The following is a 12742-nucleotide window of genomic DNA, read 5'->3' as shown; positions in this document are numbered from 1 at the left end:
TGACCAAATCTGCTGGGTCAAAAGTATACATACAGCAATGTTAATATATGGTTACATGTCCCTTGGCAAGTTTCACTGCAATAAGGCGCTTTTGGTCGCCATACACAAGCTTCTGGTGGAATTTTTGACCACTCCTCTTGACAAAATTGGTGCTAAATGTGTTGCTTTTTCTGACATGGACTTGTTTCTTCAGCATTGTCCACACGTTTAAGTCAGGACTTTGGGAAGGACATTCTAAAACCTTAATTTTAGCCTGATTTAGCCATTCCTTTACCACTTTTTACGTGTATTTGGGGTCATTGTCCTGTTTGAACACCCAACTGCGCCCAAGACCCAACCTCCGGGCTGATGACTTTAGGTTGTCCCGAATAATTTGGAGCTAATCCTCCTTTTTCATTGTCTCATTTATTCGCTGTAAAGCACCAGTTCCATTGGCAGCAAAACAGGCCCAGAGCATAATACTACCACCACCATGCTTGACGGTAGACTTGGTGTTCCTGGGATTAAAGGCCTCACCTTTTCTCCTCCAAACATATTGCTGGGTATTGTGGCCAAACAGCTCATTTTTTTGTTTCATCTGACATCACATGGACAAAGATAAGACCTTCTGGAAGAAGCCATGGCATTATGTTCTTTACAACTTTTGACCACGACTGTATACAGTATATAATATGTACAATAGCCACTGTAAGATCTATACATTGTCACTGTATTTTTTTTTACAGTGAATTCCTGGCAACTACAGCCGCCGGTATTTTACCGTTACTCTTAATTGTGCAGTTTAGTTGTTTTTTTTACGGCGTAAAACACTCATCCAACACCTCCCTTTATGCTCCACAGACAAACAGAATGAGCTGGAACTGCCGTGTCCTGTTCCCAAGTCAAGGGAAAGGAAGCGGAGGCAAGGCCAGCAGCAACAGCAAGGTGGAATGATGACTCAAACCGGTGGGGTGAGGAAGGTCGGCTACTCACCCTGTATCTCCGGAAGCACCAACAGTCGCTTTGGAGTCAACACGGACCAGGAAGAACTGCTGTCTAAGGTAGCAACTTGACATTTTTAAGGAGTAAAAATACCAATCGGGGCTCATAGAGGTAGAAATTCTCACATTCTTCTATATATTGTGTCCTCTTTACCAGGACCTGGAGGGCATCAATAAATGGGGACTGAATATCTTCAAGGTGGCAGAGCACTCTCACAACCGGCCCCTCGCATGCATCATGTACGCCATCTTTCAGGTTTGTCCTCCTCGTCTTCTTCAGGCCGGAGGGGGGGGGGACTCGCACACAGTCGTAAAGGGCGAGGCGGAGACCACCTTATACAGCAAAATGCATACTTGCCAACCTTGAGACCTCCGAATTCGGGAGATGGGGGGGCGGGGTTTTTGTATATTGTAGCGTCCTGGAAGAGTTAGTGCTGCAAGGGGTTCTGGGTATTTGTTCTGTTGTGTTTATGTTGTGTTACTGTGCGGATGTTCTCCCGAAATGTGTTTGTCATTCTTGTTTGGTGTGGGTTCACAGTGTGGTGTATATTTGTAACAGTGTTAAAGTTGTTTATACGGCCACCCTCAGTGTGACCTGTATGGCTGTTGACCAAGTATGCGTAGCATTCACTGTCATTATAATTATATGCTTTTACTTGTAATTGTATTGAGTTTGTGGACCCCAGGAAGACTAGTGGGTAAAAATCAAAAATCAAATCAAATCACTTATGTGTGTGTAAAAGCTGCATGTATTATGTGACCGGGCCGGCACGCTGTTTGTATGGAGGAAAAGCGGATGTGACGGCAGGTTGTAGAGGACGCTAAAGGCAGTGCCTTTAAAGGCACGCCTCCAATATTGTTGTCCGGGTGGAAATCGGGAGAAATTCGGGGGTACGGTTGCCCTGGGAGATTTTCGGGAGGGGCACTGAAATTCGGGAGTCTCCCGGGAAAATCGGGAGCGTTGGCAAGTATGGCAATATGCCAAATGTGCCAAAATAAAGCAAGGACATGATCATTAATTTATTGCTTGATGGAGGCAAAATGAACTGATATTTGCCAGTGATTAGCTTCTTGAATCAAAATAGTGCACAACTTGGCTACAACCAACTTGTCCAGGGTGTACCCCGCCTATGGCCCAAATATAGCTGGGATAGGCTCCGGCACCCCCCCCGCGACCCCAAAAGGGACAAGCGATAGAAAATGAATGGATGGATTACATCCGTAAAGTAGTTGCACCGTTTTACAAACCGCTGAGTTCAAAGCGTGGGACAAAAGTACGACAATACGACAGCAATGGGAGGTTGATATAGCACAGACCGGTTAACAGTTGTTATTGTTAAAAAATGACATCACATTCAAGCAAGCAACACTCAAAAAGGTCAACTAACTCACTATTTTCCCTGCATGTCATACACAGGAGCGAGACCTGATGAGAACTTTCAAGATTCCAACAGACACTTTTGTGACGTTCATGCTGACCCTGGAGAGCCACTATCACTCCGACGTGGCCTACCACAATAGCCTGCACGCCGCAGACGTGGCGCAGTCCACTCACATCCTCCTGTCCACACCAGCACTGGATGTAAGTGTGTCATAGTTTTTAACACAACAACACACACCCTTCCATTGGCAAGCCTAGATAAATAGAAATACATTGTGAAGCTTGTAGCCGAAAACTCTGAATTGAGGTCGACACCTTTTTGTTTGGGTTTTAATTAGGCTGACAGCAATGACGTCAAACATTCTGAAACTGCATGCCAGACAGTTGACACAGAAAGGGATGGGCCTCAACCCAATGGCCGTCCTGCTCAGCCAGTTTACAAAATTACTCTAATTGTTTTGTTCCGCCTCCATCCACATGCAGGCTGTCTTCACCGATTTGGAGATCTTGGCAGCTATTTTTGCAGCTGCAATTCATGACGTGGATCACCCGGGAGTGTCCAACCAGTTCCTCATTAACACCAGTGAGTCCCTTTTTCATTTGTTTTGTCAGTAAGTACCGTATTTTACTGACCATAGGGCACACCGGATTATAAGGCTCATTAAAAGGGTCATATTAGGATTTCTTTTTTAAATTTAAAACACTTCCTTGTGGTCTACATAACATGTAATGGTGGTTCTTTGGTCAAAATGTTGCATAGATGATGTTTTACAGATCATTTTCAAGTCGCTTTAGGATGCGGCGTTTTGTGGGCGGTCTTATTTACGTGCCTCCACTTCGACAGCGTCTTCTCCACGTCATCTTTGTTGTAGCGGCGTAGCGTGCAAGGACGGGGGTGGAAGACGTGTCAAAAGATGGAGCTAACTGTTTTAATGACATTCAGAATTTACTTAAATCTATAACGGATCGGCATCTCCTCATCCGGAAACAACAACAACGCCCGAAATGTGTCCCGTGAAAAACAGTCCGACCGGAACTCTCTAATAACTAAAGTTCCTTGGGTGAATATTGTAAACTCACTACACCGGTATGTTTTAGCGCTTTCATGGCGAGTTTACTGACATATATAAGTAAGAACTTTACACTACTTTATATTAGAAATGGCAACAGCTGAGGATGAATGTCCCATAACAAGAAGATAGAGAAAAAGAAGAAGCTTACCGACTACAAAGGCGGATGCGTGCACATTTTCAGGACTTATGCAGATCCCAAATATACATCAGCAGGTACCAGAAAGTAAGAAAAGTTGGTTTGCATAATATTGCGAAACAAAACGCCCGATAACAAGTCTGCTAATAGGTGGCATTTTGCGGTCCCTATACACACACCATAGTAATACTCGTATGTTGAAGAGTACGTCTGACTACTGTAGCCGTAACGCGCCGACAATCCATCAAGCGGTGCGGCTTCATAGCTTTTTGAGCGCCGTGTGTAATGTTCTATATTCTCAATGGAACATTTAAAGTTTTGGTGTTGTTTAGGATAGGACTTTATTGTCATTGCACAAGTACAACGAAACTATGTTTTCAGCACAAACCCGTTCAAGATTAGACAAACAAACAGTGTACAGGGTTACAGAACAGGAACGCTGATGGGTCGCCAAAGGCGCCCCGCAAAAGATAAGAAAAAGGTAAAACGCTGGGGAAGAAGATGAGTAAAAAAAAGTACAATCTCGACTGGGCTCCTAAGAGGGCCTAAAAACCTCCATGCAATGCACACATAAACACGTTACATTTAATCACGACAACTCGCAACAGAGGGGCGGGAGTTGGGTCCCTGGAGGTCAACTGCTGCTATGAAGCGCTGCCAGCCGACCATCACCCCGAGGGGAAACAAGCGGTGGTGAAGGCGTGGGTGGGGGAGGGGTGTGGGGTGTGTGTATGTGCCCATTGTCTTGGGTGTGATGATGTAATGTTCATAGACTGAGGCCGATCTGCATGCAAGCAAAAGTTCGACTCCAGGTGTCGTTGAGGAGGGAGGGAGGTCAAAAGCGTCCATCATTGAGGTGTACTCAGGGGTGTTTTCAGAACAGCCTGTTCCTGTTGTTCACAGCGTCAAGGCCATTCGAGGGAGTCAAAATCATAGATTAGGATGTTTGTTTTCCGCGAGCAGACAATACAATGACTTGTCTGTTCTATTCGTCCATGCTGACTGCTCTCATATTCAATACTGGCGTCATATTGCAGTCTACACGATTCTCTTATGTGTGACTGGTCACACTTATCATTACACCGTGTACCAAATAAAATAGCTTCGAAGTTGGTAAGCACCACCAAAATGATTCCGTATAAGGCGAACCGTCGAGTTTTGAGAAAATGAAAGGATTTTAGGAGCGCCTTATAGTCCGAAAAATACAGTAAATATAATCTGCATAGAAATGATAAGAAACATTCTCAAAACCGAGGCATCAGGTACAACAAAACTAAAACAGGCCCCAGAACAGAGCACTGAGCAACTCCACATGAATGGTTGGACACAATACATAATTTATAAAAGACATTAACCACTGGAGAAGAACGCCAGGAAACCCCTTCACATATTTAAAGTCGATCAATCAGTTGAGATCATTTTGAGATGATACTCCAGCTGCTTAGTATACAGGTACAAGCATTTGCACGCTTTGTGAGGCTCTGCTTCCGAAGACAACCGTGTGGGTGTTCAGGGAGACGTTGTATGGTTACCATAGTTACCTGAGCTCCATTTTCATTTCCCCTGTCATCCCCCTGCTGCCGCAGACTCCGAGCTGGCTCTGATGTACAATGATGAGTCGGTGCTGGAGAACCATCACCTGGCGGTGGGCTTCAAACTGCTGCAAGAGGAGAACTGTGACATCTTCCAAAACCTCACCAAGAAACAGAAACAGGCTCTCAGAAGGATGGTCATAGACATGGTGAGGTTATTTCCCACTTCATTTGTGACTCACTGAATTGTTTGGTCTCGTATCAGGGCGTCTCCCAGATAGCAAAAAAGGCATTGAATCAACATTGAGATTTGTGACATTGAAAAGAACATTGAAAGTGCTCGTTATAAAGAACAATGAAACAATGGTGAATTTTCAACAAATTCTGACATTGAATCAACTGTGTTTCTATATATATGTATATATATATATATATATATATATATATATATATATATATATATATATATATATATATATATATATATATATATACATATATACGTTAGGTCAGGAAAAAACACAGAGGCTATTTCATCCCTACAAGCCTGTTTCGCAGCCTTTGCTCTGATTACTGCTTTGCATACTCTTGGCATTCTCTCGATGAGCTTCAAGCCGTAGTCACCTGAAATGGTTTTCACTTCACAGGTGTGCTTTATCAGGGTTGATGAGTGGAATTCCTTGCTTTATCAATGGGGTTGGGACCATCAGTTGTGTTGAGATGCAAGCCTGTTTCGCAGGTTTCCCTGCTCTTCAGGGGATTAAGAGCAGGAAACCTGTGTTGATTCCGCTATACCCAGTATTGAGAACTGTATGATGGATATATATATATATATATATATATATATATATATATATATATATATATATATATATATATATATATATATATATATATATATATATATACATATGTGTGTGTGTGTGTGTATGCATTACATTAATCATTAAAACAATGTTAATATTTAAGGCACCATTTAAACATTTCAACCTTTCTCTGTAAGATGCCTCATAAAAAAAAAAAATGGTATTACTCAATTTTTGGTATATTTCAACCTCATTATACTGGTACTTTGAATGATCAGTATTGTGATTTGATGTATTGGATGCAAACAAAGTATTAAAAAAAGATTGACTTCATTGCCATTTAAGGCTGCTGAGCACATTTTTGGGGTTTCTGCACGAATCCATACGGTTCCAAAAAAAACACTGTTATTTTTAAATAACGTTTGTTTTGTTTTGCTGTTTTGTATGTAATCTTTTATATGACATTGCTCTTGAAATAAAGATGACAAAAAAAGGAAACCATTGTAAAAGTGGAAGTGCTGTGGTCTTCCCTTACTGACCGAGTAGTGACATCACCAACATGGAAACAATGTTAATTCAATTGAGGCCATTTCAACTTGGAAAAGTCATTATTTATTTAATATTGATTCAACAACAGTTTTTTAATCGTTGAAATGGTACCTATAATAAAAAATTGAATAAACATTGATTTTTAAACTCCAACCAAAAATCAACTAGTCTGACCAAAATCCAACATTGAATCAATGTCTTTTGACTATGGTGGAGAGATCTATTTAATATTGATTCAACAACAGTTTTTCAATCGTTGAAATGGTACCTTTAATTAAAAATTTATTCAACATTGATTTTTCAACCTCAACCAAAAATCAACCAATCCGACCAAAATCCAACATTGAATCAATGTCTTTTGACTATGGTGGAGAGATCTATTTAATATTGATTCAACAACAGTTTTTCAATCGTTGAAATGGTACCTATAATTAAAAATTTAATCAACATTGATTTTTCAACCTCAACCAAAAATCAACCAATCCGACCAAAATCCAACATTGAATCAATGTCTTTTGACGATGGTGGAGAGATCTATTTAATATTGATCCAACAACAGTTTTTAATAATTGAAATGATACCTATAATTGAAAATGTAATCAACATTTATTTTTCAACCGCAACCAAAAATTAACCAATCTGACCAAAATCCAACATTGAATCTATGTCTTTTGCGTTCTCTCTTCCAGGTTTTGGCAACTGACATGTCGAAACACATGAGCCTGTTGGCCAACCTGAAGACGATGGTGGAGACAAAGAAGGTGACCAGCTCCGGCGTCCTTCTGTTGGACAACTACACCGACAGGATGCAGGTAAGAGGCATGGTCAGTTGCTCGGAGAACAGCAAGAACTACTTCTATAACCGTTATTTCCTGCAGGTTCTACGCAACATGGTCCACTGTGCTGACCTGAGCAATCCCACAAAGCCTCTGGATCTGTACCAGCAGTGGACGGACAGGATCATGGACGAGTTCTTCCACCAGGGAGACCGGGAAAGGGAGCGGGGGATGGAGATCAGCCCCATGTGTGACAAACACACGGCATCAGTGGAAAGGACCCAGGTAGAAATGAGACATGATAACACATAAAAGACTGGAAATAGTAAATTTGGTGCTCAAAAGAAGTGATTCACATTCGAAGCGTGTTTCTTATTTAAAGTGATTCATAATTCTAAGAAATCTAAAAGACATTTTTAGGTCATCTCCATGTTTTCATACGGCAGCAACCGAAAGGCGCTTTTGTAACCTGTAACCTGTTTTGCAAAGGTCTTATTATCATTACTATGCCAGAATCGGTTTGAATAGAGAAACCTGTTCAATCGAGAATCGGATATGGATCGAATCGTCACCGAAGAACTACTCACTCTTAACTGCATACTGTATATGAATGCTAAACAAGAACAACATTATGTGCACAATAGAACAATGACAGTGAATAATGATGACAAAGTCAAGTAAAACAGGTGTGGTGAATCATGTGCTTAAAGCAACCGCTACAATAAAAACATCATACGTTATTTTTTTACTTTCAATGCTTAAATCTGTAGATCAACTTCAGATCTGTGCGTTGATTATACGTTTTTATTATTTTTGTTTGCTTGCTTTGTGGACTTGGAGAAGGCATTCGACCGTGTCCCTCGGGAAGTCCTGTGGGGAGTGCTCAGAGAGTATGGGGTTTCGGACTGTCTGATTGTGGCGGTCCGCTCCCTGTATGATCAGTGTCAGAGCTTGGTTCGCATTGCCGGCAGTAAGTCGGACACGTTTCCGGTGAGGGTTGGACTCCGCCAAGGCTGCCCTTTGTCACCGATTCTGTTCATAACTTTTATGGACAGAATTTCTAGGCGCAGTCAAGGCGTTGAGGGGATCCGGTTTGGTGGCTGCAGGATTAGGTCTCTGCTTTTTGCAGATGATGTGGTCATGATGGCTTCATCTGGCCAGGATCTTCAGCTCTCACTGGATCGGTTCGCAGCTGAGTGTGAAGCGACTGGGATGAGAATCAGCACCTCCAATTCCGAGTCCATGGTTCTCGCCCGGAAAAGGGTGGAGTGCCATCTCCGGGTTGGGGAGGAGATCTTGCCCCAAGTGGAGGAGTTCAAGTACCTCGGAGTCTTGTTCACGAGTGAGGGAAGAGTGGATCGTGAGATCGACAGGCGGATCGGTGCGGCGTCTTCAGTAATGCGGACGCTGTATCGATCCGTTGTGGTGAAGAAGGAGCTGAGCCGGAAGGCAAAGCTCTCAATTTACCGGTCGATCTACGTTCCCATCCTCACCTATGGTCATGAGCTTTGGGTTATGACCGAAAGAACAAGATCACGGGTACAGGCGGCCGAAATGAGTTTCCTCCGCCGGGTGGCGGGGCTCTCCCTTAGAGATAGGGTGAGAAGCTCTGTCATCCGGGGGGAGCTCAAAGTAAAGCCGCTGCTCCTCCACATCGAGAGGAGCCAGATGAGGTGGTTCGGGCATCTGGTCAGGATGCCACCCGAACGCCTCCCTAGGGAAGTGTTTAGGGCACGTCCGACCGGTAGGAGGCCGCGGGGAAGACCCAGGACACGTTGGGAAGACTATGTCTCCCGGCTGGCCTGGGAACGCCTCGGGATCCCCCGGGAGGAGCTGGACGAAGTGGCTGGGGAGAGGGAAGTCTGGGCTTCCCTGCTTAGGCTGCTGCCCCCGCGACCTCGGATAAGCGGAAGAAGATGGATAGGATGGATGGATGGATGTTTGCTTGTTGATTTTATGCCGTTTTTGTCATAGGGAACATAGGTTTCCCCCCAAAAAACATTTCAAAGTGGAATATTCAATGTGAAGTACTTGGAACTTTGAATAGGTCAATATTACACAAATAATCCACAACAACACTGATTTTGATTCATTAATAATAATTTTTTCAGCAATGACAGTTTTAAAGAAAAAAAGGCTTTGCGTTATTAGAGTCAACATTGCAACTTGTCTTTGTTATATTTCCCCAGTATGCTTATTTATTCCACTTTTTTGTGTTCTTTTTTGTCTAATATTATTTTTCGAATGTGCCACGGATTGCCGCACTTTGCACACCCTTGTCTTACAGGTACTACCTGTAAAACACCTCATCCTCAGTGACGTCTCCGTTTATCCCTTTCAGGTGGGCTTCATTGACTACATTGTGCATCCTCTGTGGGAGACGTGGGCAGACCTGGTCCACCCGGATGCCCAGGACATCCTGGATACGCTGGAAGACAACAGGAACTGGTACCAGAACATGATACCGCAGAGCCCCTCGCCTCCCTTCTACTCCGGCAACAGAGAGGGCGGCTCACACGGGGACTTGGAGGGGGACCCTGTCGCGAGCAGGTTTCAGTTCGAACTGACGCTGGATGACCAGGAAAGCTTCGACTCAGAGATGGAGACGGCGGTCTGCGACACCACGGCGGAGACCTGAGTGGTTGACGAGAGATGGAGCGCGGCATCATTTTTTGCTGTTTTGGCTTCGTTTCATTGCAGTGGAGCAATCCTGCAACATGGCTCTTTGGGGCTTCCTGGCTGAAAGGGGCTTACTGAAAACGGGGGAACCCCTGCTGAAGAGGCTTAGAAACCCTCCGGCAGTTTGTTTTGGAGCCCCCCCGGGGTGGAAGTTGGGCGACTTCTGTCCAAATACAGAGACTTGGGAGTATCCAGGCTGCCACTGACAGAGTGGACAATGTACATTTTTGTCCTGGGACAAGTGAAAATTCCAAATTTGCACCTCAGGATGTTTGTTGTATTCCTTCAAAACAACTTTTAATGTGTTTGGACTGGATGCCATGTGGTTAAATGTCCAACCAAAACGACTGGTCAGCAAGTTATTTGTTATGTTTTTTTACGGACGTATTTTTTTTTACAACCATGCCCTTTTATAAGTGTATTGATAATTTATTGAGCACATCCATGTAGCTGTAAAGTGTGTAACGTTTTCTACGGCCAGGACATATCTGTCCCACACAGTCTTCCTACTGATCTGGCAATAGGATAAGCTCGTCCTCACTGCGCCTCTAAAATCACTTTTGACTTCCCAGCACACTTTGCACTTTGTGGCCAAAAAGAATCGTGGGTAAAATTATGCTCAACAACATCAGTTTCTATTTTTCTCTCACAAATTACCACCTACTGTAAGTAATGAAGTAACTCGTCCAAAGGTCACTTTGATAAATTCACTGCCGCCTTGTAAATGTTATAAAACGAATAAAAATAACATTCGTTTTAAATATATAACAATCTGATTGTTGCAAATATTCAGCCAATATGAGTAAAGCAGGTCAATGACCATGAATTGCGGCTTGAAGTGAAACCAGCACAGGATTGACTTACATGACTTATTTCAAACAACCAAAAATGCAACCGACACAAAAAGTCAACACACATAGTCGCTCATAACACAACCTGTTCACTGAACTTTGTGGATATAAAAAAAAAAAAAAAAAAGTCCACGCACCATAAAACATTCAAAATTACACCCATTTAAATCTTTTGCAATGCATTATGGGAAACATGCAAAAGACTCTCTCCGCACTAATTTTAGCTGCATGATATTTCCGATTGGTTACAAAACTTTAAGGAGGTCGTCACAGATGTAAACAAAGTAGGAGTTGAACTTCCACATACTCTTAATATCCAATTATATTAATTGTATATCCATTATATTAATATAATATGTACACACATATATATATATATATATATATATATATATATATATAGTCGAGGTTACTGTGGTTTATCCGTTATACAGTGCTCAATACCAGGGTATGTTACGTTAGGTCAGGAAAAAACACAGAGGCTATTTCTTCCCTACAAGCCTGTGACATAGACATAGACACATGTTGGGATAAAATAGCCTCTGTGTTTTTTCCCGACCTAACATATATACCGTATTTTTCGGAGTATAAGTCGCACCTGCCGAAAATGCATAATAAAGAACGAAAAAAACATATATAAGTCGCACTGGAGTATAAGTCGCATTTTTGGGGGAAATGTATTTGATAAAACCCAACACCAAGAATAGACATTTGAAAGGCAATTTAAAATAAATAAAGAATAGTGAACAGGCTGAATAAGTGTACGTTATATGAGGCATAAATAACCAACTGAGAACGTGCCTGGTATGTTAACGTAACATATTATGGTAAGAGTCATTCAAATAACTATAACATATAGGACATGCCATACGTTTACCAAACAATCTGTCACTCCGAATCACTAAATCCCATGAAATCTTATACATCTAGTCTCTTACGTGAATGAGCTAAATAATATTATTTGACATTTTACGGTAATGTGTTAATAATTTCACACATAAGTCGCTCCTGAGTATAAAGTCGCATTCCCGGCCAAACTATGAAAAAAACTGCGACTTATAGTCCGAAAAATACGGTGTATATATATATATATATATATATATATATATATATATATATATATATATATATATATATATATATATATATATGATTATAAGTTTTTATTGTTTTTGTTTGCTTGTTGATTTTATGCCATTTTTGTCATAGGAAACATTGTTTTTTTTTAATGGCAAACACACAACATATGCAATATTTTCCCCCCAAAAAAACATTTCAAAGTGGAATTTTCGATGCGAAGTAATAGGAGGCTTGAATAGGTCAATAATCCACAACAACACTGATTTTGATTCATTATTATTGTTTTGAGCAATGACAGTTTTAAGGGGGGGGGGGAAGCTTTGCCTTATTAGAGTCAACATTGCAACTTTTCCCTGTTATATTTCGCCTGTATGCTTATTTATTCCACTTTTTTGTCTAATATTATTTTTTCATTTTGCCATAAAAAATCTGTTTCCTATGACAAAAATGGCATCAAATCAACAAGCAAAGAAACATTATAAAAACTTATAAGTAAATGTATATATACTGTATATATACATATATTCATACATACACATATTGTTACGTTACATGCTTTCAGCCCCAGGCCAAAATAACCCAATGCGGCCACCAAATCAACATGTTTTGGTCACCCTTGGTTTAGAGGACAAGGAACAATTCGGTTAATCTCTTTTGAATTATTTCTCGGACAAAATCCCATAACTTTGTCTCAAGCTGAGCTATTCCGTGTCGGAAAAGAAATTAGTGTCAGCCTTAAAAAGTCAATTTCCTTCCATGAGCTCACCTGCTGTGGTTAGCAGCCCCACCAGTCCTGTATATTCTGACTCATACCAAACTGTAGACACATGTATGCACACTTAAGACACCTGTCGGCACTTTTTTCCGACGGTTCTGCAGCTGGTTGCCGATCCGTCCGA

The 12742-nt window shown here is 41.7% G+C and overlaps 1 protein-coding gene across 3 annotated transcripts in view; it reads left to right on the top strand.

The window, feature by feature from the left end:
• Nucleotides 1–12156, top strand: part of LOC133579710 (3',5'-cyclic-AMP phosphodiesterase 4B-like) — a 40798-nt gene extending 28642 nt beyond the window's left edge. For all 3 annotated transcript variants that reach the window (XM_061934106.1, XM_061934111.1, XM_061934112.1), the window contains exons 3-10: nt 841–1040; nt 1138–1236; nt 2398–2562; nt 2845–2944; nt 5157–5311; nt 7147–7269; nt 7336–7518; nt 9575–12156. In XM_061934106.1, the coding sequence (XP_061790090.1) occupies nt 841–1040; nt 1138–1236; nt 2398–2562; nt 2845–2944; nt 5157–5311; nt 7147–7269; nt 7336–7518; nt 9575–9871 (1322 nt within the window). In that variant the 3' untranslated portion in view covers nt 9872–12156. The remainder of the gene's footprint in view (nt 1–840; nt 1041–1137; nt 1237–2397; nt 2563–2844; nt 2945–5156; nt 5312–7146; nt 7270–7335; nt 7519–9574) is intronic.
• Nucleotides 12157–12742: the final 586 nt, after the last annotated feature.

Source organism: Nerophis lumbriciformis, linkage group LG03, assembly GCF_033978685.3.
Source record: "Nerophis lumbriciformis linkage group LG03, RoL_Nlum_v2.1, whole genome shotgun sequence".
In the NCBI taxonomy this organism is placed as follows: Eukaryota; Metazoa; Chordata; class Actinopteri; order Syngnathiformes; family Syngnathidae; genus Nerophis; species Nerophis lumbriciformis.
Note: the sequence above shows the minus strand (reverse complement) of the source record. Positions and strands in the feature narration are given on the sequence as shown.